General features: G+C 47.4%; 7 protein-coding genes and 1 long non-coding RNA gene across 11 annotated transcripts; 1 reads left to right on the top strand and 7 right to left on the bottom strand.

Annotated features, from left to right (window-relative positions):
- The first annotated feature begins 446 nt into the window (after nucleotides 1-446).
- LOC136471163 (uncharacterized) lies at nucleotides 447-1,506 on the top strand. Of its 2 annotated transcripts, XR_010761955.1 has the most exons (4): nucleotides 447-511; nucleotides 592-708; nucleotides 819-959; nucleotides 1,334-1,506. It is a non-coding gene; the product is annotated as an uncharacterized lncRNA (long non-coding RNA). The 2 variants fall into 2 exon arrangements; XR_010761954.1 differs by having other exon boundaries at nucleotides 491-708.
- A 2,886-nt stretch (nucleotides 1,507-4,392) lies between these two features.
- Nucleotides 4,393-5,351, bottom strand: LOC136468594 (protein FAR1-RELATED SEQUENCE 5-like). Its single transcript, XM_066467106.1, has 2 exons — nucleotides 4,474-5,351; nucleotides 4,393-4,429 (listed from the first exon to the last, which is right to left on the bottom strand). Exons 1-2 carry the CDS (start codon nucleotides 5,349-5,351, stop codon nucleotides 4,393-4,395), a joined length of 915 nt encoding a protein of 304 aa, XP_066323203.1.
- A 624-nt stretch (nucleotides 5,352-5,975) lies between these two features.
- LOC136471162 (uncharacterized) lies at nucleotides 5,976-8,063 on the bottom strand. 3 transcript variants are annotated; one of them, XM_066468893.1, is made up of 7 exons: nucleotides 7,912-8,063; nucleotides 7,231-7,359; nucleotides 7,060-7,146; nucleotides 6,788-6,934; nucleotides 6,523-6,588; nucleotides 6,242-6,421; nucleotides 5,976-6,140 (listed from the first exon to the last, which is right to left on the bottom strand). In XM_066468893.1, the coding sequence occupies exons 1-7, from the start codon at nucleotides 7,948-7,950 to the stop codon at nucleotides 6,000-6,002; spliced, it is 789 nt and encodes a 262-aa protein (XP_066324990.1). In that variant the 5' UTR covers nucleotides 7,951-8,063; the 3' UTR covers nucleotides 5,976-5,999. The 3 variants fall into 3 exon arrangements, with proteins under 3 accessions (XP_066324990.1, XP_066324988.1, XP_066324989.1); XM_066468891.1 differs by lacking the exon at nucleotides 7,912-8,063 and having other exon boundaries at nucleotides 7,231-7,595; XM_066468892.1 differs by lacking the exon at nucleotides 7,912-8,063 and having other exon boundaries at nucleotides 6,523-6,585; nucleotides 7,231-7,595.
- A 374-nt stretch (nucleotides 8,064-8,437) lies between these two features.
- LOC136468593 (uncharacterized) lies at nucleotides 8,438-9,406 on the bottom strand. The gene has a single exon (XM_066467105.1). The coding sequence runs from the start codon at nucleotides 9,404-9,406 to the stop codon at nucleotides 8,438-8,440; it is 969 nt and encodes a 322-aa protein (XP_066323202.1).
- A 2,593-nt stretch (nucleotides 9,407-11,999) lies between these two features.
- Nucleotides 12,000-12,532, bottom strand: LOC136471161 (uncharacterized). The gene has a single exon (XM_066468890.1). It carries the CDS (start codon nucleotides 12,483-12,485, stop codon nucleotides 12,171-12,173), a length of 315 nt encoding a protein of 104 aa, XP_066324987.1. The 5' UTR covers nucleotides 12,486-12,532; the 3' UTR covers nucleotides 12,000-12,170.
- A 325-nt stretch (nucleotides 12,533-12,857) lies between these two features.
- On the bottom strand, nucleotides 12,858-13,835 carry LOC136468592 (agamous-like MADS-box protein AGL28). The gene has a single exon (XM_066467104.1). It carries the CDS (start codon nucleotides 13,833-13,835, stop codon nucleotides 12,858-12,860), a length of 978 nt encoding a protein of 325 aa, XP_066323201.1.
- A 1,410-nt stretch (nucleotides 13,836-15,245) lies between these two features.
- LOC136471160 (uncharacterized) lies at nucleotides 15,246-16,110 on the bottom strand. Its single transcript, XM_066468889.1, has one exon. It carries the CDS (start codon nucleotides 15,878-15,880, stop codon nucleotides 15,566-15,568), a length of 315 nt encoding a protein of 104 aa, XP_066324986.1. The 5' UTR covers nucleotides 15,881-16,110; the 3' UTR covers nucleotides 15,246-15,565.
- A 272-nt stretch (nucleotides 16,111-16,382) lies between these two features.
- Nucleotides 16,383-19,985, bottom strand: LOC136475783 (probable beta-1,3-galactosyltransferase 2). The gene is made up of 11 exons (XM_066473375.1): nucleotides 19,631-19,985; nucleotides 18,977-19,073; nucleotides 18,712-18,773; nucleotides 18,396-18,607; nucleotides 18,238-18,301; nucleotides 18,025-18,097; nucleotides 17,789-17,909; nucleotides 17,498-17,585; nucleotides 17,280-17,405; nucleotides 17,081-17,190; nucleotides 16,383-16,906 (listed from the first exon to the last, which is right to left on the bottom strand). The coding sequence occupies exons 1-11, from the start codon at nucleotides 19,732-19,734 to the stop codon at nucleotides 16,758-16,760; spliced, it is 1,206 nt and encodes a 401-aa protein (XP_066329472.1). The 5' UTR covers nucleotides 19,735-19,985; the 3' UTR covers nucleotides 16,383-16,757.
- Between the last annotated feature and the right edge of the window lie 3,499 nt (nucleotides 19,986-23,484).

Raw genomic sequence — 23,484 nt, 5'->3', positions numbered from 1 at the left:
TACAAAGTCTATTGGCAGCTATGGATTTGTATTGAACTCTGAGTCGTCCAGTGAAGTTGTTTGGCAGTCTTCGAGTTCAAAGGTTGCTATTCATCGTCCTAGACGGCTTGCGAAGCCTAGCATGTACAAGATCAGCCCTTTTATCATCCCTCAATCCAAGATTAGTGTGTCCAAACTTGAATCTGATGTGTATGAAGCTGTTTTGAAGATGGGAGAAAGCAGCGAACACTTGAAGTAAGTTTGAAATTTACACAATTTTCCCATTCTTAGCCTTCTGCAGCACCGTGTGTTAATACTTGTACCAATTCACTATGAATTGTTTTGTTTTTGTGTTTGCAGTCTAAAAGTGGTGGATTATGGGTTTGTTGTTGTCTTGTTGAGTGCACTTTCATCTTCTCTTCGGCCTGGCGGAAAGGTCAACCATTTTGTAGTGAACGCATTTTACAAGCTGCTGTTCCTTAGAAAACACCCCAGGGATTCTAGAAAGCATTACTTCTTCTCTAAAGTTGGGGTTAGTAGTCGTTGATGTATTCTTTGTAAACTATATGTTTGCACTATATGGAAATAATATCGGTCAATTTGTTATTGTAGGATTATCTTATTGGAAATCATGGTCGTGATGATGAGAAGGAGAAGGAGCTATTTGAGACTGCTGTGAGATGCTTTAAGGGTGCTCATCGTGCCAGGCCTTTAACATCCAGCGACTATGTGCGTAACATATCTTCTCTATTGTTTGAAAAAGAGTACTAGCATAAATGTTGTGTTCTAGTCCTACTATGTGATGTTACTAATAATCACAATGTTTGTTATTTTGTCAGCTCTATTTTCCAATACTCTTCCATGATCGGTGGTATGTTGTTGTACTGTATTTTAGCCTGAGATGGTGTATAATCTTGGATTCATGCACAGTGTGCTTTGGAGTAGACTCAGCTTTCCACAAAGCTGTGAAAGATGAATTTGTAAGTATCAGTTTGTATTTGTATATGCACCATTTGTCTATTTTCAGTATTGCAGTGGCAGCTTTTTCCCATTATTTTCAGTTCTACAGTAGTTTACTATATCCTTCATTGAAACAAATATTATTTTGCATGGTGTAGTCATTTTCTTTTTACCTGATTTGTAGCTAGAAAACTTAGGCCACTGTCTGGAAACAAGTTGTTAATATCGACTATGGCTTACATGCATTCCATGTCTTCTTTGGAACTGTACCCCAGCAATCTGATAAGTATGTGATTGAAATGTAGTCCTTTGATTTATATAGATCATGTGGATTTTGTTTGTGCTTATAGTCCCATTGTTTCCTATTTTTCCCTTTTTCTTTTTCTTTTTTCAGCATAATCAATGATAGTGGTGTGTATGCTATAAAGAATCTAGAGCATTTTGAAGTCCATCTGAATATGTTGGAGAAGTACACCGAAGATGATATTAGTCAACTTCGCATCAAACTTGTTAATGACATGGTTTTCAATGAATACAATAGTGCATATGATGGTACATGCAAAGTGAAGGAGGTAATATTAGTTCCAACGTCACTTTGTTTATTATAACTTCACGTTTTTTAATCTGATTGTTTGTTTCTATTTTTTTCTTTCTCAGGTCTCTGGCAATTTGAATCATGGAGCATTATTTGAGGCTTGTCTCTAGATCTTGCGTTTAGGTCAATATAGGGTGTAGGTTCTTGCTATGAGTGCATGCCACTTTGTAAAGAAGTAGCTAGTTTGGTGAGAGCATTTGATGCTAAAATGGTTGTAAATTTTAATATATATTGAAGAGGCTAAAGTAAACAAGATGATAATATTCTGTTGGATTGCTGATGTTAACTCTTTTGTACCCATTATTATAGTTTTATGGTTTTGTCTATAAGTGTTTTTTGTTGTGTACTACTAACCTTTTATAGGGAAGACAAGGAGAAGTTTGAGGGTTGTGCATGTTCCTCTTGTCTTCTTGTTTATACATAGTTCAATTGGGTCTTGTGTTATATTATTATGAATTTGATTTTGTTCTTACAGACCAAGATGTTGAAGTATGACTTTTGTGCATGGATACTAGAAGCACCATGAGGGTACGCGGTCAGTTAAAGTCCAACCAGCATCTTATTGAGATCCTTTGTCCTCAGTACCATGGCAACATGTGAGTTTTGCATTTTTTAAATTTAGTCTGTGTAGCACTTGCTTTTTAACTCATTGATAGTTGTTGAATTGATCATATGATGACAATATGAGTCGCCTTGTTATATGTTTCTTGTGATTTCTTTGTTATTTGTGATTGTGCTTACCCTCACCTAGTTTGTATCCTTGTCCTTCCATAGAAAGAAATTGTCCTTTGTGATTTGTGCTAACACACCTTGTCTTATGTTTGTTGTGTTTTGTGTCAGTCCACACCAAGTTTTTATCCTTGTCCTTCCATAGAAAGAAATTGTCCTTTGTGCTCTGTCCTATGTGATCTGTGTTTGTGTTAGATGAAGGTTTGTGGAGGTAGGCCAAGATGTGGTGGCTGTTCCATCTTTGTTTTTGTTGAATGATTTCACAGGAGGTTCGATGGCCTCATCAACAATTGTTTTGTGTTTTTCTTGATCTAGAATGAATTCATCATTTAGTTGTCTGTCCTGTTCTGTATATTCTGTGCAACCATTTCTTGCATATTGATTATGTATTGTGATTTGACTACATTGTCTTATTTGTTGGGTTTGTCTGTACAGGAAGATGGGAAGGCCACCTAGCTCCAATTCTGCCGATATCAGGAGTGGGAGACCACCTGAGCAAGTTAGATCAGAACATGCCATTGCTCAAGCAGAGGGTCGCCTTTCTTGATATTGCTAGGATTTGTGAACTCTTTGTGTGAGTGATTGAAATATTTATGTGTTGATAATTTTAGTTGTGAAGCGTGATGGTAATTTTCATAACAAGGATGACTCAAAAGTTGTTATTTTTTTGCAGCTTGCAACAAAAAAGAAAAATGACAATCCAATTGAAACCATAGATGAAGCATATGGCAGGTATGTATGTCTGCACCAAGTTCTCTTAGCAGTAGCAGTAGCTGTAGGACACTGCATATGTAAACCAAACAACTTAAATATTCAGTTATGTAATTGCAGTTTGATGTAATATAAATTGCCAGTGTAGGGCACTGCAATTTTAGTTATGAGCACGTGCAATCCATGTTTTATCAAGTTGCGGCCCAGTAGTCTCTTCCAGTAGCCTCAGATAGATACATTTCATTGTAGGTCTAAAGATATAATAGTACTGAATTTACAATTGCTCTATTACTAATAAATTACATAAATTATTTGGCCACTGTAGTTGCAGCTATTAGCATTCCATCTCTTGTTTTTGGTTTTCTCAATTCTTGACTTTCCCCTTCTTTGCTTTGCTTGCTGCACTTGCACTGCTACTATTTATTGGTGTTGTCAACATCTCCTGCATGATAATATCAACAACATTAGATGAATATACATATGAAGAAGTGACATCTGTTGTTGTAGTGCTAACATTTACTTTTTGCCTATGTTTCTCTGTGTTACCTGATTTCCTTTTCTTTGTTTTTTTAGGCACAGGAGGAAGATGCTTTTTTTGGCATGTCTTGATGTTATGCCCTCCTTCACGACAGTGTGTACAGGTAAAGTTGCTTTTTGCTTTGCTTCTGATGTCCTCAACTATTCCTATTTGCCTGGTCACTTTCTTGGGCCTTCCTCTTTTCTGAGCATTATTAGGGTCTTGCAAAAGCATTGTATCACTTTCTTGAGCTGATTCTGTTTGAGGTAGTCTGACTGCATCATTAGCATCTTGCAAAACATTAGTACCACTTTGTTGAACAGATTGTGATTGTTGCAGTCTGACTTCATCTGCTGGTTCATTGAGTTTTCTTTGCATTCGCTCGGCTTCTTCTAGAACATAGTTGAATGTTTCCATTGTTCTTGATCCATCTGAAGCAATATTGCTCAACTTGTTTGACAATATGTTGTGCCTCAATGGCCTGCTCTTCTCAATCTCTATTTCTGGTACAGTATTCTGCCTTGTCAACTGTTTCCTCTCTTTAGCCCTCCATCTTTCAATGAAATAACTGTCATCTAGCTGAGATATATTTAGGTTTGTGAGCACCTTGATGATATGGCAGCATATTATACCATCTTTTTCAAATTTGCAACACAGACATCTGTAGTTTTTCTGTGTCAAGTCTACTGTCACAATGTATCTCCTTGTTCTGAACTCAAACTGCCTATGGTACTCTGATTTTAACACTGCATAAACTTGATCTTTCTGGAGTTCTTGAGCCTCATATTTTGTTGCCAATATGAGCTCCTTTTGAAACTTGAAGAATATCTTTCTGTTGTACAGCCTTGCAGCCTGCCTTTCGAACTCATATGCCGTACTCAACCAAGGCATTGATCTAGTTTCAAAGTCCTGTTCTGCTTGATTCTTTTCTGTTGTATCTGAAATTCTTTGGAACTCATTCATAAATCTCATAATACTATACCTTGGTGTGACATCCAGTTTGAATAATGCATTTGTGCCTTCACTTCTCGCTGTAGAGTTGATGAAAGGGAAGAAATGCTTCTTGAAGTAACATGGAACAAAATTTTCCCTATTAAACCACATGTCATCAAGGTATCTGAAGCCACCGACATCATATGTTTGTGGTAACTTCTTGTACAAGTACTCAAACTCTGTTTCGGTCAATGAGTTCCTAAGAATGTCAAAGAGATCGTCATGCAGGTTCTTGTTTCTTTCCAATGAAAATATCCTGCCACCTTTCTCCTGAGCTTTCTTCACAATGTGGAAGAAGCAGTTCCGATAAATAGTGTACGGTAGAACGTTTCTGATAGCAGCCTTCATTGCTAGGTCCTGGTCAGTGATTATAGTTTTAGGGTGCTTTCCTCCCATACAAGTCAGCATTGTCTGAAACAACCACTCAAAAGTTTCAGTAGTTTCATCCATTATGAAAGCGTAGCCAAACAGGCAATTGTCCTCATGACCTGTAATACCAACAATTGGTGCAAACTTGAGGGAGTACTTGTTCGTGTTGTAGGTTGTATCAAAACTGATGCAATCTCCAAATTCCTCATAGTACCTTCTGCTTGTACCATTGGACCAGAAAATGTTTTTCACTTTGTTGTTTTCATCTATGGAAAACTTGTAGAAGAACATTGGGTCCTTAGCCTGTTTCTTAGAGAACCAGTCATACACTTGCTGCATGTCATTATCCGATGTTGCCTTATTTATCTTTGTCTTCTCGTTGCTGATATGTTTCTTGTTGTATGGAGTGACATCGCCTCTTATATAAGATAGGACTGCCATAATCTTCCTATCTGGTAGGTTCACTTTGTTGAATGTTGCAATAAGTTCCTTCTCCATTTCAGTCATCCTAATCTGTGAAAATAGTTTATTTTTCTGATCCTTGCTTGCAAACGCATGATTATGCTCAAGATTCAACCTGGTTATTGTCCATTCTCCATTCTATAGTGTGACAACAAGTTCAGCGGGGCACTCGGTTGGTACAAGCGTACTTGTTTTCCTTTTGTTTGGCACAGGATTAGGTGTTGGCGGCGTAGCAGAAATCTTCTTTTTGTTATTTCTTGCGCTTTGGACTCTAGAAACAGAAATCTTCCTTTTGTTGTTTCTTGTGCTTCGTACTCCTGAAACATCAGTGCTATCATCCTCCTTTCTCTTACCAGACAAGTTACACTTGTATGTGACCCTTGTTATCTGGCCATAGTTGTGATCTTTCTTGTCTTGGCACTTGTATGTGTGCCATTTGACCAATGAAAACCCGACTATAAATGCGTAGTCATTGTAGAAACTATACGCATCTTCTGTTGTTTTGAATTTCATGCCTAGCTGTGGAACATGCCTGCTAGCATGTTCGTGAGACAAACACTCAGCTGCCATAATACTTTGGCTTTCAATCTGAATTGCCCTGAGCTCTTCTTCATCTTGTTCTTCACTTGCTACTAGATGTTGTTTTGTCATGTTGCCCTCTGTATCTTGCTCCCCTTCACTGCCTTATCCATCTTGTCTTTCCTCATGTACCATGTTTTCTTCATTTGCAAACTCTGGTACTGCTTCTGATTCTTCATTTCGCAGGCTATCTCCATCATCTTGTGGTGGCTCATAGATTCTGTTGGTAGTGATGAACATCCGGTTCTATTTTCACCGGTAAGGAAAAAGGTGTACTGTTAGATATTTCATCTTGTATTGTAGCAAACAAAGTAATTTAGCTGTATATGTAGAGAACAAGTAAATACCTCTAGTGGAAATGGCTCATTGAGTATGTCCATGAAACTTCCTGTCATTTCAGATGACAAAAATTCTTCATAATTCTGATTTGAAGATTTAGCCTGAGCTATGACTTGGTTCATAAGGCTTGTATAGCTTGATCCGCCCTGTGATAGTACATAACTTGTTCCTCCTGGTGACATGATCTCCTGCAAATTTTGGGGTTCACCATTACAATAAAATCTTAGTTCTTTTGTTAGTACCCATTTTTTTCAAAAAAATTGTGAAATGCGAGTTTTAGGAATCTCACTTCTTGTCTCTGCATTTCTTGTTCTTGTCCATAGCTGCTGTAGTTCACTGGTGGTATTGAGCTCTGCTGTTACAGCATGAGGTCAGTCAAATGCTAAGGAGATAGAGAGGAAGATAAAGTAGTGGAATAACACATTGAAGCAAGACAAAGTAAGTCAAACTTGTAATGCCTGCTGCATTATTATTATTGTATTTTTTGCACAGGGTTTGATGAACTTATATATGTCACACTGACAATATGTGTTATAAGTTGAATTCCTTTTTACCTCATGAGTATTGTTGGCATTTTCAATGTTTGTATGAAACATGTAGCTCTCAGGATTGAATTCCACTTCTCTTTCGGACGCACCCTGCATATGAAGAAGACTATCCTGTCCATAACTGTTGTATTCCAGTAGTGCTGATGAACTATCCTGTTCATTACAAACAAACAAAAAGAAACTCAAATATCAGTAGTTGCAATTAGGAATAGTCTAAATTACAAGTTTGTAGCATTGAAAATGTAGCTTAATATGTAATAACTGCAATTTTTATTTACCTGATTAGTATAATTGGGGTTTACAATGTTTGAATCAAAATTGTAGTAACTTTGAATATTGGCTTCTAAATCTCTTGCTAAAGCACTCTGCATATATTAAGATAAACCGATTAGTGAAAGCAACACTGCCAAAGCACTCTGCATATAATAAGATAAATAAAATTTTCAAACCTGTTCACAATGTATGTTAGTTGTTATCTCTGATAATTGTGTAAGTTCCAGTCCAGTGTCATCACATCCAATACCCATTTCCCTTAAGAAGTCTTCATCTCCTATTTGATGCAGTCGTTCGTTGTGAACCTGCATAAACATGCAACAAACTGTTATTTTTAGGTGTAAGAAGATCTTTTGCATTGCAGTCAGCCAGTGGGCAGTGACATTTGTGGTGGTCATCTAAACTTACAACCAAAACAAACAAGCAAAAAAGAAGGGTGTCTGCCTCTATTGCAATTCTGTCATGTGCAAGGAATTCCACAAGCTGATCAATTTGTGATCAAGTTGCCTCTGAGTTCTTTACAAGTTTCCCCAAAATCCTATACAAGTTACCTGTAAATCCTATACTAGTTGTCTCTGAATTCTATACAAGTTGCCCCTAAATTCTATACAAGTTGCCTAGGTTCATAACACATTGTTCTTTTAGTCATCAACCACCATGGAGGCATGGATCCCACTAGATTTGTAAAATCTAAATCGGGTTGACAAGTGTACTTTACTTTGGATAACTATAGACCTATAGCAACAGCAACAAAGAAGACAGAAGCAAGATGGTTACGGTTCAGGTGTTTCAGTGAACTGATGCAATGAAAAAAAGCAGATGAAGGCAAGAAATAGAATAATCTTGCTGGTTAGTACCTTTTTCCTAGGCAGATCATATCCTTTGCCCTTGTTCATCTTCTTGTGTTTTACCTGTGCATTTATTCTCTAATTTTCGCTCCTCTCCACTGTAATTCCTCTTCTAGATCCAGATTGATCGGGGTTTTTCTTTCTTGCTGGAGGGTGTAGTGGCAGAGCTGTAATTTGTGAACTGTTCAATTGGGCCGAATAGCTGTTTTGTGGGCCGAATGAGTAGTTATTTGATATAGCGGGTATCGGATGTTGCACCCGTTAAGGTTTGGCGGGCCCGGTAGCTGCTTTGGTGGTTCATTTGCGGACCCGTTTTGTTGCCTGCTACATAGAAACAACAGAGAACAGATCTGACCCTTGGATGAAGATCCAAGGGCCCTGGACGTCGCCTGAGATGGTTGATATATTTCAGGCGACTGAAATATAGCAACTCCCTTTAAATTCATTGATCATGTAGACCTAAGGCACAACGGCATTATTATTCACCATTAAGTGAACACGTAGTAACAGTACTAGTAATTAAACTGACGCAAAGCTACCCAGAGAAGTTGCACGTCGCCGTTGGCCCGAAGTAACACCCTGCTTCCGTTTCATAAGCGGAGCCATAGCCGCCGCCATCTCCAAGGTCGTAGGCATAGCCTTCATAGCCTGTGACATGGCTGTGGTCAGAGCCGTAGTTGAAAGCCAGTGGCACCGGCGCCGCCGCCGGCGGGAGATCAGGAGGAGGCAGCAGCATCGGAGCGTGGGTGGCGGCATGCCCGACGACGTTGCCGCCTATCAGAAGAGCCATCGTCAGCGCGTCCACGGGCGCCTGCTGATGATGGCTGCTGCTGCTGGCGCCACCATAATCATCAACCGCGAACGACGTGCCGTCGCCGAGGTCGTAGTAGCAGGCGTCGCAGGAGCCAGCCGCCGCCGCCGCGGCGCACTGATGCTGCCTCATCGCATGGTCGGCGTCGTCCTTAACTCGCTCGAGCGCGGCGAGCATGGCGACGAGTTCGGCCATCTCGGCTTGGCGCACGACGTCGTCGGTCCACACCCCGGCCGCGCGCGCCGCCGCGTCTAGCGCGTCCTTCCGCCGCGCCTCCGCCGCGATGGACTCGCACAGGCGGTCGCGCTGGCCGTCGAACTCGTACATCATCGGCGGCGGCGGCGCCTCGAACGCGTCGTTGGCGGCGGCGGAGGAGACGGGGTCGAGGTCGAGGTACCGCTCGACGACGGCGCTCACGGAGGGGTGGCCGAACGAGTAGGGCTTCCCGGCCGGGGAGTACACGATGACCGCGACCTTGGCGCCGGTCAGCGCGCAGAGCTCGCTGGCCTTCTTGTTGAGGCCCTCGCGGCGCTTGGAGAAGCACACGTGCCTCACCTCCATGCACTTGATGGGCTTGATGTCGATCTTTCGGCGCCCCAGCGTCTTCTTCCTCTTGCGCTCCCCGCCGCAGCCGGCCTCGACGACCATCTCCGCCTCCGAAGCCATCGACGCCGACGCCGCCGTCACCTGCATCTCGTCGCCCTCTCGCGGGATGATCGCGGAACGGCGAGAGCTAGCGTGCGTGCGCGAGGACGAGAAGAGAGAGGTTCTCTGGACGTGCCACGTCGGGAGGTGGGTATATAAGGGAGCAGAACAGATGCATGCAAGGAAACCGAGGGCCCCATATCGGACAGATTTCGTGACTGTCGATTGATTGATTGAGAATTTCGTTACGGCAGGGTTTCCATGTTTGAGAATTGAGACGCGAAATCGAACTCTGTTCCAACGTTCGTTCGAATGGGGTGGGTGACCCCGTGCTGTACTACGATTTCCGTATCTCGATCAGTCACCGTGTACTGCCCCGTTCGACTGGCAGAATTTTGACCGAAACTAGCTGAAAAATATTATTCTAGCTGAATTGTTGTAGGAGAAAAATACTATTTCAGTAAAAAAAGAAGTCAAACAATCAGAATATGGGGTAAGTCGAACGGGGCCGCTAACGAGCATGGTGTCTAGTCAGTGCCTTACCTGCGTTCGAACGGGATCAGCACAATTGCAGAAATATGGATGAAAGTGGTGCAGAAAATTATATACACGGATCAACCTATTTGCTTGAACTTATCAGCTTAATTTATCAGTCATAATACAGCGTTTTTTTCTCACAACAAAACAGCATTATCCGGCTTATCAGTCGTAAAAACCATCAGCCGAACAGCTTACCTTTTTTTTTACCGAAACATAAAATTTACCATTTTGTGATTTCAGCACAGCCATTTTTTCATTAATTATTTTGATATAAAAAAGTGGGCCCAATCACGGAAGCAGTAGGCGCGCGCTTCAGATTAGCTGTAAAATGTGGCTTTGGATTTCGGCAGCACTAGCTCCTCAGACGTTCCGATGCCATGCTGCTCCGCCCGCGCCAACTCCATTCCCCGCGCTCGCATTCAAACCGCCTACTTTGGATCCACTGTCTTCACTAATCAGATGATTCGCCCCCGCCTCTTCCACACCGGTGTAGCGCCCGTCTCTTCTAAACCACCAGGAAGACTCGCCCAGCCTCTTCCATAACAGAACCGCGTCCTCCCCACACCGCCACCGCTGACCAGCACTTCCTCCACGCGCCGGTGACTGCGGCTTGGCCCTGCTCGCCCTCATGGATACCAACTTCGGCGGTCTGTACTTGCAACTTGAAACACTAGAATGCAACGTACATTTGAAATAGATGAAACATTTAGAACATACGCTTGCAACATGTGTGTGAAACATATCCAACATCTAGATAAAACTAGTGCAACATGAAAAAAAACACTTACTGCAACATAAGACTGAAACAACTGAAACATTGAAATATAGTGTGAAATCATATGTGTGAAAACATATACAACATCTAGATAAAAAACGATTGCAACGTACATCTGGAAACAACGAAATATTTTGAACAAACTACTGTAACATGCTTCTAAAACACTTGCAACATATGCTACATGTGCAACATCCTCGATCTACTTTTGCAACATCCATAAAAAACAACCGCAACATACCTTTAAAACGACTGAAACACACATTTACAACATATGGGAGGGGAAGCCTTGGCCCGTCGCTTCCAGCCGTCAGGTTGGAACCGGTGGCGAGCGGCGGCGCACGAGCACCGTTGCCACCAACACCACCGGTACCGGGCTTGGCTCGGCGGCGATGGTGAGGGATGGGGGGCAAGGAGCGCCAGGGCCGCGTGGGTGAGGGGAGCTTGGTCGCTAGTATGTGAGAGGGCGCCGCCACGGGTAGGGAGGGCGCTGCGCACCAGGGTGGAGGAGAGCCGCCAACTCCCCTGCAACACCGCCGCGCCACCTCCATGGATCTCGCAGGATGCGAGCAGATCTCGCTCCTGCTCTATGGATCTCGTCGGGTAGGGAAGAGAGCCACCGAATCTACGGACGTTAGGGGCTACCGATGGGGGAGGACGTCGGGCGTTGCGGTCAGGGATAAGGAGCACGGAAGGGGTAAGGGCGGGAGCAGAGCGAGGGGTGCAGGAGTTGATTTATTTTTTTAGGCGAGCGAAGCATGCTTAATGATAGCATTACCATTCGGATTTTGTTCCCAATCAGATCATGCACACACAAGCCTCCTGATCTCAGAAGAGAAGACAAACCACAAGTTCATGCTGTGCCTGTGGATCCAGTTCTGCTTCAAAGCAGCGCTACCATCCAATCTTGAAAAACGTCCAAATCGATCCTCCTATTGCCTTTTTCCTATGAAACCCTCACTGATGGAAGTGCAAAACCGAAAGGGACAAGGCATCTCGTCTCACATACATAGGCCCTGTTTGGATCCATGGGTTAGAGCTGGTTTGGGCTAGTTGGAGCTCAACTAGCCCTAAAGTAGTTAAACAGGAGGGTTAGAGTGGGTTATTTGTACCTAGCCCACCCTAAAAAACTATCCCCCAAAGAGGTGATTATTTGGGCTAGTTGGAGCTATTTAAGGTGGAACTAACTCTAGCTGTGCTAGAGTATCCAAACAGGGCTATAGTCATGTGTCAGCAATTGCATCCGCATTGCAGCTTGCAAGCGAGGTGAAGAGTCTGAAGACTAAGTTGAATCAGGAACAAAATTCAGGAGTGATTATTCCTTCTCAAATCCATTTTTTTAAAGTAAACCAAGAAACTGCAAAGCATCTGCACGGGTGATACTGAACTAAACACAAATCTAGACTTCTAGACACAACTTCTCAACTAGTCGCGGCGCCAGGAGACGAGATCCGGCGCCGGCGCGAGCGCTCCCGACAACAACTTCTCCGTGTCAGGCTACGGCAACGGCGGAGGCAAGAACGACACGCCCCTGGCGGCGGCGACCCTCCTGCGGAGCGGGTACCGCCCCGAGCCGCTCGTCGTCCCCAGGAAACGCGGCGCGGCGGGCTGCTCGTCCGCGGCGAGGACTGGCCGCGCGGGGGACGGAGGGGCGGACCGCGGGAGCAGGAGGCACGCCGACGACCGGACGGACCGGGCCACGATCCTCGAGTCCCGGAGCCGCGCGAGCGCGCCGGGGCGGAGGAACCGCTGGTGCTGCTGCTGCTGGTGGCGCTCGGAGGCGCGCGGTAAGGCTCGGAGGCGGCGGTCCATGGCAGGCGGTTGGGCGAAGGATGGCGGCGGCGCAGGCGAGGAGAGCAGCTGAGATGTGTGGATTGCGTGGGGTGATTGGCGGGGGACGAGTAGGAGATTTTAAGGAGGCGGGCGGGGAAGGGAGGAGTGAGCAGTGGAGGGAAACGATGGCGGGAACGGAAAGCCTGCGCGGGCAAATTGACAAAGGAGTGGAGACGATGACGAAGTCTAGTACTGGCACTGGTACACGCGGACCCTGTCACTGACCTGTGGGCCTCGTTTGCCAGTTTAGGCGCGTGCATATTGATCATGTAGACCTAAGGCACAACGGCATTATTATTCACCATTAAGTGAACACGTAGTAATAGTACTAGTAATTAAACTGACGCAAAGCTACCCAGAGAAGTTGCACGTCGCCGTTGGCCCGAAGTAACACCCTGCTTCCGTTTCATAAGTGGAGCCATGGCCGCCGCCATCTCCAAGGTCGTAGGCATAGCCTTCATAGCCTGTGACATGGCTGTGGTCAGAGCCGTAGTTGAAAGCCAGTGGCACCGGCGCCGCCGCCGGCGGGAGATCAGGAGGAGGCAGCAGCATCGGAGCGTGGGTGGCGGCATGGCCGACGACGTTGCCGCCCATCAGAAGAGCCATCGTCAGCGCGTCCACGGCCGCCTGCTGATGATGGCTGCTGCTGCTGGCGCCACCATAATCATCAACCGCGAACGACGTGCCGTCGCCGAGGTCGTAGTAGCAGGCGTCGCAGCCGCCAGCCGCCGCCGCCGCCGCCGCCGCGGCGCACTGATGCTGCCTCATCGCATGGTCGGCGTCGTCCTTAACCCGCTCGAGCGCGGCGAGCATGGCGACGAGTTCGGCCATCTCGGTTTGGCGCACGACGTCGTCGGTCCACACCCCGGCCTCGCGCGCCGCCGCGTCTAGCGCGTCCTTCCGCCGCGCCTCCGCCGCGACGGACTCGCACAGGCGGTCGCGCTCGCCGTCGAACTCGTACATCATCGTCGGCGGCGGCGCCTCGAACGCGTCGTTGGCGGCGGCGGAGGAGACGGGGTCGAGGTCGAGGTACCGCTCGACGACGGCGCTCACGGAGGGGTGGCCGAACGAGTAGGGCTTCCCGGCCGGGGAGTACACGATGACCGCGACCTTGGCGCCGGTCAGCGCGCAGAGCTCGCTGGCCTTCTTGTTGAGGCCCTCGCGGCGCTTGGAGAAGCACACGTGCCTCACCTCCATGCGCTTGATGGGCTTGATGTCGATCTTTCGGCGCCCCAGCGTCTTCTTCCTCTTGCGCTCCCCGCCGCCGCCGGCCTCGACGACCATCTCCGCCTCCGAAGCCATCGACGCCGACGCCGCCGTCACCTGCATCTCGTCGCCCTCTCGCGGGATGATCGCGGAATGGCGAGAGCTAGCGTGCGTGCGCGAGGACGAGAAGACAGAGGTTCTCTGGACGTGCCACGTCGGGAGGTGGGTATATAAGGGAGCAGAAGAGATGCATGCAAGGAAACCGAGGGCCCCATATCGGACAGATTTCGTGACTGTCGATTGATTGATTCAGAATTTCGTTACGGCAGGGTTTCCATGTTTGAGAATTGAGACGCGAAATCGAACTCTGTTCCAACGTTCGAATGGGGTGGGTGACCCCGTGCTGTACTACGATTTCCGTATCTCGATCGGTCACCGTGTACTGCCCTGTTCTGCTGGCAAAATTTTGGCTGAAACTAGATGAAAAATATTGTTCTAGCTAAATTATTGTGAGAGAAAAAAATACTATTTCGATAAAAAAAAGTCGAATAAGTAGAATATGGGTAAGCCGAACGAGGCCACTAAGAACTCTAGGATTGACGAGCATCGTGTCTGGTCAGTGCCTTACGTGCGTTCGAACGGGATCAGCACAATTGCAGAAATATGGATGAAAGTGGTGCAGAAAATCATATACACGGATCAACCTATTTGCTTAAACTCATCAGCTTGGTTTATTAGTCATACAACGTTTTTCTCTCACAATAAAACAGAATCAGCCGGCTTATCAGTCGTAAAAACCATCAGCTGAACAACTTACCTTTTTTTACCGAAACATAAAATTTACCATTTGTTGCAACATATGGGAGGGGAAGTCAGGTCGAAACCGGTGGCGAGCGGCGGCGCACGAGCACCATTGCCACCAACACCACCAGTACCAGGCTTGGCTCGGCGGCGATGGTGAGGGATGGGGGGCGAGGAGCGCCAGGGCCGCGTGGGTGAGGGGAGCTTGGTCGCCGGTGTGTGAGAGGGCGCAGCCGCGGGTAGAGAGGGCGCTGCGCACCAGGGTGGAGGAGAGCCGCCAACTCCCCTGCAACACCGACGCGCCACCTCCATGGATCTCGCAGGATGCTAGCAGATCTCGCTCATGCTCCATGGATCTCGTCGGGGTAGGGGAGAGAGCCACCGGATCTACGGACGTTAGGGGCTACCGATGGGGGAGGACGCCGGGCGTTGCGGTTGGGGACAAGGAGCACGGAAGGGATAAGGGCGGGAGGAGAGCGAGGGGTGCAGGAGTTGATTTGTTTTTTTAGACGAGCGAAACATGCTTAATGATAGCATTACCGTTCGGATTTTGTTCCCAATCAGATCATGCACACACAAGCCTCCTGATCTCAGAAGAGAAGACAAACCACAAGTTCATGCTGTGCCTGTGGATCCAGTTCTGCTTCAAAGCAGCGCTACCATCCAATCTTGAAAAACGTCCAAATCTATCCTCCTATTGCCTTTTCCTATGAAACCCTCACTGATGGAAGTGCAAAACCGAAAGGGACAAGGCATCTCGTCTCACATACATAGTCATGTGTCAGCAATTGCATCCGCATTGCAGCTTGCAAGCGAGGTGAAGAGTCTGAAGACTACTCAGTTGAATCAGGAACAAAATTCCGGAGTGATTATTCCTTCTCAAATCCAATTTTTTTTAAGTAAACCAAGAAACTGCAAAGCATCTGCACGGGTGATCCTGAACTAAACACAAATCTAGACTTCTAGACACAACTTCTCAACTAGTCGCGGCGCCAGGAGACGAGATCCGGCGCCGGCGCGAGCGCTCCCGACAACAACTTCTCCGTGTCAGGCTACGGCGACGGCGGAGGCAAGAACGACACGCCCCTGGCGGCGGCGACCCTCCTGCGGAGCGGGTACCGCCCCGAGCCGCTCGTCGTCCCCAGGAAACGCGGCGCGGCGGGCTGCTCGTCCGCGGCGAGGACTGGCCGCGCGGGGGACGGAGGGGCGGACCGCGGGAGCAGGAGGCACGCCGACGACCGGACGGACCGGGCCACGATCCTCGAGTCCCGGAGCCGCGCGAGCGCGCCGGGGCGGAGGAACCGCTGGTGCTGCTGCTGCTGGTGGCGCTCGGAGGCGCGCGGTAAGGCTCGGAGGCGGCGGTCCATGGCAGGCGGTTGGGCGAAGGATGGCGGCGGCGCAGGCGAGGCGAGCAGCTGAGATGTGTGGATTGCGTGGGGTGATTGGCGGGGGACGAGTAGGAGATTTTAAGGAGGCGGGCGGGGAAGGGAGGAGTGAGCAGTGGAGGGAAACGATGGCGGGAACGGAAAGCCTGCGCGGGCAAATTGACAAAGGAGGGGAGACGATGACGAAGTCTAGTACTGGCACTGGTCCAGCGCACTGGTACACGCGGACCCTGTCACTGACCTGTGGGCCTCGTTTGCCAGTTTAGGCGCGTGCATCTTAGTGGTACCAAGCTTCCGACGTGTAGGCTAGGTGTACTAGCTCACAATTTGCACATGATTCAGTGGTAGCTTCAGAACGAATTTACTAGTAAAGCTAAGTTACTTCTTTTATGGCATAAAGTGGATACCGATTACTAAATTTACTATTACTTTTATGGCACAAAGTGAACGTTGCACTCTAGTTTCAACTGATTTTCACAAGAAATACTTGAAAATCACTGAGATAAGGCGCCAGGCAGGCATGAAAGTTTTATTGTTTTTGGTATCACATATCGGCAGCCATACATACAGTACAGGAGATCGGTACAAAATGACCACCTTAGACATTTTACCGCACAAAAGAATGCATCACCACTCATATCATATCCTTCTTCATCTTCATCTTCATCTTCTTCACTGGCACCGGCTGACAGACGCTACATAAAATTGTGGTCCGCTTTCGTCGGTGTTAGCCCGTTACAAGATCACAGCTACCTACAATGAATTACATACACACAAAACCGTGGGACAATGTACAAACAACAGTCAGAATGGTTTGATCTATTATATAGCAGCTTCTGTTGATGTTTCTTTTTTTGTGCTAGAAAGTGGCGTTCCACAGCGCCTTCTCGCCTTCGGCGCACTTGTTGTGGACTTCCCAGATCCTCCCCTCGGAGTTGCATATGCCGCTGCATCTCCAGTCAAATGACGCGGCACAGATGTTCCCTGCCTGAGCTTTCCATTCGCAGTCTGTGATTAAAGGTGGTACAAAATGAGACTCCGTGAAAATATTTCACATTCTTCAGTCTATCAAATAGTTCCAAACTTCCATAGTTATGTTTCAAAAGAGCAGTTGAAATGATCAGGCCTCATGAATGATGAACGAACAAACTTAAGTTTGTCAGACATGTAACAGAAGCTCACCAGGGGGAGTACCACAACAAAGTCTCCTATCATCAATATGCTCAACATCTAACCCGATGAACCAAGATCCTAATGAAACGTCCTCGTTTATATACTTGTGCAGGATATGCCTGGCATAGTTGGATTAATAGCAACTAAGTCAGTGAAAAATCCTAAAATGAACTGTATTTCGAGAAAATTCAAGCACATGTTAACTCACTTGTTTATAGATATATAGGTTGCCAAATCTTTCGAAATAGCATATAATTGACCAGTAGCATGCCGGAAATACTTGTTTCCTGATTCCCCAAATTTCCAGTGCTCAGGTTCATAATATCTCACGCCCCTGGAGGAAAGGACAAACATGTCCAATATCTTTCAGTAAATTGCTATCCCTATCCTCAAGACAATTGGATTCTGTCCATAAGATATGCTTACTTTTCAGATAGGACAGGTCCGGATTTCATGCATCCAATATATACTCTCGGCTTCAATGCCTGTTTTGACAAAATCTGTCCAAGTGTTGCTGCAAATGCAAAACTTCGGCATTAGATGCTTTGCCAGGGCTTATCATATGCTATTTTTGAAAAATATTCACTCACCAGCTAGTACATCTAGTTTTAAGTGTACAAAAAAGGAAATGGCTGATGATTATTGAAAAGTAACCGGGAGTTCCTAAATCCTAACTGAAGATCAACAAAGAGCGTAAAGTTCTCACAAGGAGATTACCTATGTTCACATGCACATCATCATCAACCTTAACATAAAAGTCAGCATCCCATAGTGAAACAGCTGTAGCAAAGTAGGCCTTGGTTTTGCCTGACAATGCAAGGTATCCTTCAACATGATCCTGAATAAAATTGCAACCATGGTGAATAGGGAGGAAAATCCAGCAGTCTGACCAAAACTCAGAACAAAATCCACCTATATCACTCCCGTGCGAAAATAATAGGGAATTAACTTACTATCCTCATGAAGTCCCCATGTTTCCTGTCCTCTGCTTCAATTGCTCTATCAACAATGCCACCTGATATAGCACTGCAAGGCACGTGCAGCTTAAGGCAAGTTACTTTCATGTTTTTTTAGGAAACAAGTTACTTTCACGGTTGAAATAAATGAACCCAGAACTTCTTGTAAACGTCAACTACAGATAGCCACAAAGTATGTTTCCATCACACCTGTGGCCAATGACGAACCGAATTATGATCCCCTTCTCTTCTTCAAGCTTTTTCCTCTTTTCACCTAATTTTAAGTACTATAATATTAGTTATTCAGAGCATGGTAACTAGAAACATTCCAAACCAATGACATGTACATTATATTTTAATATTAGAACCTTGGGGCATCCAGGTGTAACGTATTGAATCTCTCCTCTTGCGACTGCTAAATGCGGTATTGATCCCTATCACCATAAGATACTTTCGCCTCCCAATTGATTCAGAAACTTTAAACTCTTCCGCAACAGGGGAACCGTTCAGCAGGGATTCTTGCAGTGATCTTGCAGCTGAGAGCTCTGTCTCTAAGCTTGTTATCGTCTTATCTAGTGTTCTACATCCAAGTATACGTAAACACCAACCAGAAGACTAATAAAAGAATCGATAATCTCAAACATGGGACAGACATTAGGTCAAGAAAGAAAGGCCAATACATACTGTACATCATGATGGCTATCTTGAACTTGTAAAATATCTCTGTAATCTTGCTTTTCTTGGACCTGGTACCAAATAATAATAACAAAATAAAGTATCATCAATGATTCCAAGCATGGCATTGTATTAACCGTAAAGCACTGAATTTTATAACGCTAACTTGTTGTGGCAGCTGTTCTAATAACAATAGAAAGGCATGAATAAAACTACGAGTCTCTGCCTTTGGAATTCTTGGAGGAATTAGAAGGGGTAGAAAGAAGCAGCCTACCTTTTTAGAACCACACTCCGCAGCAACTGGCACGTTGCCTTCCTCTACATTTGCGTTTGGCCTAGCAATCTCACTTGCCTCAGGCAGTGTCCACATTCTGAAACAGAGGATCATGGCAACGTAAGGAAGCATAGATCATTAGGTCTCGCGGAGCACCACATGATACTAGTTGAAATTGATGAACCAGACATCCGTACGTTTGGTGCACTGTTACAGTGCTACAAAACTGAAGCCAGCAGAGAGTACAAAGCTACAAGTGCATTCTGGATTCTGAGTAGGACTATCCATAAAAGGACCACCCCAATTGGCAAAGGAAAATGGCCCCATATTGCAATTGCAATCCACTGAATCCGCACCTCATGGTCTCATGGAACATCAAAATCCCAGCTCAATAGCAATTGCATAGAAAACCAGCAAACGCGCCCATGGAATCCAGAAACATGTAAGGAAACAAAACAGCACGCCCAACCCAAATCCAGCGAACGCGAATTCACGGCGACACAGGAATCTATCCCCCGATAATGCAGAGGGCTAATCAAACGCCAGGGGTCTCGAGCCGGGGCCAACTCAAACAAGCGAGCAGCGCTAATAAGCCAAGAATCTCGAATTGGAGGCGCGGGAAGGAATCTGGAGCCGGAGCAGCGGCTGGGTTACCTGTTGGTGAAGAGCAGGCCGAGGCAGAAGCTGCCGACGCAGAGCAGGACAGCCCACCTCCTCGACACCCCGCCATCGCCTCCTCCGCCTCGTCTCCAGCTCATGGCCGCCGCTGCCGATGCGCGCTATGAGCTATCCCTCCCTTCAGCAGCTCCTCCTCCCGACCCGGCCTCAGCTCCTCACCTCTCAGATCGAATCCATGGAGAGGGACGGAGCTTGACGTCGAGGAAAGGAAGAAGGAAGGGAGGAGCGCTTGGCTCGTTGCCCTTTCTTCAGTCTCCGTCGCAGCAGCTGGAGCGCTCCTCGCTTTCCATGTGGGTGAGGGGTCGGTAGATGCGACGCGAAGCAGAGCAACCGACGGTCGGTCGGTCGGTCACGCGCCACTTGCCCCCGCCCACCGCAATTAAACTAACTACCCATTAGGCCATTAGTTACCGCCATTCAGCAGCAGTAACTGCGAAGCAATGGCCGCCGTACGACGAGAGACGACGAGCGCGGGCAATCGAATCACTGCGGCGCGGGCTCACCCGCGGAGCTAGTAGATCGGGGGAGCGGCGGGCGGCGGCTCGGAGTTCCAGTCCATCCAGAACCGCAGGCTGAACAGTGAACAAAAACTCCTCCGCTGTTTTTTAATGGCTTCGGCTCGTCCGTTTCCCCGCCCGTCCTGGCGCGCCTCACATGGGCGGCCCTGGCTCTGCGATCGCACGCACGCACGTGGTTCCACCGCTCCCGCCGCGCGTCGACCCGACCCGAACCCCAACCGCCGCTGGGCGACGCGCAAGTGCGCTGCTGCTGGTGCGGTGTCGCTTTCGTCCGGGGCGTGGTCCTCGCGCCCCCGGCGCCTGCGGGGTCGTCGGTGCCTGCGTCCAGCCAGTGGACACGGCAGGTAGAGAGGGGCACGGGGCGGGTGCCGTGGCCGCCTTGGCGGATAATGTCGCGTACTCGCGTCTGATCGTGAGCTAGCGCGCAGGTTGCGGCTGCAGCCGCATGCGGGTGATTATGACTATGGCTCTGTTTGGATACTCTAACTAAGTTAGAGGTTAGAGTTACTCTCTAGCTCATGAATAGCCCTAAACTAACTCTAGCCAAAGAGGTGTTTGGATGCAAAGATTAGATTGACAATAAATATACTTTCCCAATCATTTGGCTCCTTCCCAGCCGGATTTGGTGTGGCCGGCTGTTGTGTGCCCTCCTCCCGCTCACAAATAACACAAACAAGTGGAGTTGCCGGGCGTAGGGTGAGGCTGGAGTCGCCCACGCGTCTCCTGCTCCGGCTCGCGGTGGACGATAGGGAGGGAGGCCGGAGCCCCTGACGCGGCCAGGGAGGAGCTCGTCGACGTTGCCCTGGAGGACGGCTCCGTAGAGCCCAAGCCCCGGGAACACCTCCGCCGCCGGCGCTTGCGAGTTGAGGTTGAGATCCGCGAGGCCAGCGCGAGCGTAGCCAGGGCCGCTCACCGACGGCTGCGAGCCCCATGCGTCGAAGTCGTCTCCGTCCATCGATGGGAGGCGGCGGCACGGCTGGGGAGACGCGACAGCGCGGATGCCGGGAGGCGGCGACGTGCGTGTGGCGAGATCCGCGGCGGCGCGCATGTGGGGAACGGGAGGGAGACGAGTGCGGGTGGGGAACGGGAGCGAGATCCCGTGCGGGAGAAAAAACACTTTTCCAGTGGGCCCCACCTCAAATAGCCTCAATAAGCATCTCTTGTGGTGGATAGTTTTTTGGGTGGGTTAGATGCAAATAACCCCAATCTAACCCTCATGTTTGGATACTTTAGGGCTATTTGAGCCCCAAATAGCTCCAACTAACTCTAACCCATGGATCCAAACAAGGCCTGTGAGAGAGATCACCTGATCTGTATCAGGGTTAGAGAGTGTGGTAATGGCAGTGTCTGGCGTGAGCAGGGCAAACTGCTTGGGTAACCTCCGTTTCCAAATACCACAACGTGCTTGACACCGAACTTTTAATACGTCTTATTATTATTATAATTGGACTCTATGTTACTGTTGGTCGCTGGTTATTCTAACTCATATAAAAAAATCAGAAGTAGCACCATGACGAGAAAATTTCCGTTCTAATATTAGCGAAATGAAAGAGAAAAGATAGATCCATGGTTAATTCTGTATGATCGATCTAGGGCCCGTTTGGAGGGCTCTAGCTCCTCGTAAAAGGGCTTCGGCCCTGGCTTCTCATGGGAAGAAGTTTTTTTTTTTGGAGTTAGGGCCATTTTAGGAAAAGTTTGACAAAAACAGTTCTAGTAGTAGTTTTGTAGTAATTGGTATTAGGTTTGTGAAGATGAGCTAAGAGAAGACGCTTTTTCTAGTTCTGGCTCCTCCATACAAAAATAGCTCAGGCTCCTTGCAATGAGCCGTTTTTTAGGTGTCCATTGGCAGGGCTCCTTAAGATGAGCCGCAAGTAGCCGGAGACGAAGCCCTACCAAAAGGGGGCAAGAGTCTCGTACGACATTGTCATGCGCCACATGGATTTCGTCACCATGGCGTTGCTTCATAGTTAGCACACAGAGACGACAGCCTCGGTGTCACGTCTTCCTATGGGAAGGTACGCCACACTTGTTTAGGCCGGGCCTCGTCATCGTTGGGTGCTCTAATGTTCGTTGCAGGCAAATATGATGAAGCAAACCGCCACCACATATGACTAGGTATCGAAAAATGAAACACATGCAACAATTTGACCAGGAGTTCGGCCCCTCCGACAAAACACGAGCATCCTCGCCTACCTTCGAGCACCTGAACTGTCCTTCTATTATCAATGCACACATGCAGGGCAAGCTAACAAGCCAGCTCAGACCAGCTCGTTCTGGCTCGCTAAGATAACAAGGCAGCTCGATTTAGCTCATTTACGAGCTCGAGCTGAGTCGTTTAGCTCGGTTCAGCTCATTTACGAGCTCGAGTTGGCTGGTCATAGAAAATATAATATATGTTTTTATCTAAAGCTTGAGAATAATAATAATATAAAAATAGTCTATTTATAAGCCTTAAATCAAACAAATAAATTAAATGCGTACAAGTATATCAATGTATTATAGTACTTGTCGATGTTTCGTAAACCGGACTAATAAACTTATACGATTGCCGCGCTGCTCCAGGAAGACGATGGTAGCATCTAAAAGACACGAGGATTTATACTGGTTCAGACCAGGGCCCTACGTCTAGTCTCAGAGATGATCGAGTGCGTGTTCCTCGCTTAAATACTCTAAAGTTTTTACAATGGATGGTGCAAGAATGGTGGAAGAGGTAGGAGAACCTAAGCTAGGCGTTGGGTTGTCCAAAGGGAAGCTTCAGGAGGCCTTCTACGATGGAGAATGAGTGAATGAGTCAGGGACTCAGAATGATCTCGAAAGGGTGCCCTGGCCGCCCTTATATAGAGTTTCGGGGCCTAGGGCGCATATAGCGGAGGTGGTTCTCCCGACCGAGGGTCGTGAGCCTTGAGGGAGGTCCTAGCTAACTTGGCTTGCTAGCTACACCATCTTGTGGAGCGCGTCCAGACGTGGTTGTCGTCATCGTCTTGTGGCCACGTCGTGGCAGGATGTGGCGTGGTGCTTACTATGCCGGCCGTGGCGACACTGTAGGCACGGTGATGGTTCACCAGCCGTCCTGTGCGACAGTGGTCTTCAGCCATGGTCTTTGTCGTCATCTCCTGATTTCATGAGGCGCGGTATAAGAGTTGGTAGTCGTGCTTATGTCGTCGTTGTGGAGCTGAGGGCCACGATACCAATCATTGGGTCAGTGGCTCTCGTCGGTTCGGGTGGCCTTTAAGTCAAGGCCCCTGTCGTAGATCCCGTCCCGTAACAGGGTGAGATCGTACATGCATCTTGTCGGGTTGTATCTGACCGGTG

The sequence above is a fragment of the Miscanthus floridulus genome, chromosome 8 (assembly GCF_019320115.1).
Source record: "Miscanthus floridulus cultivar M001 chromosome 8, ASM1932011v1, whole genome shotgun sequence".
Lineage (NCBI taxonomy): Eukaryota > Viridiplantae > Streptophyta > Magnoliopsida > Poales > Poaceae > Miscanthus > Miscanthus floridulus.
The sequence above is the reverse complement of the archived record's forward strand: the minus strand, read 5'-3'. Positions and strand labels throughout refer to the sequence as shown.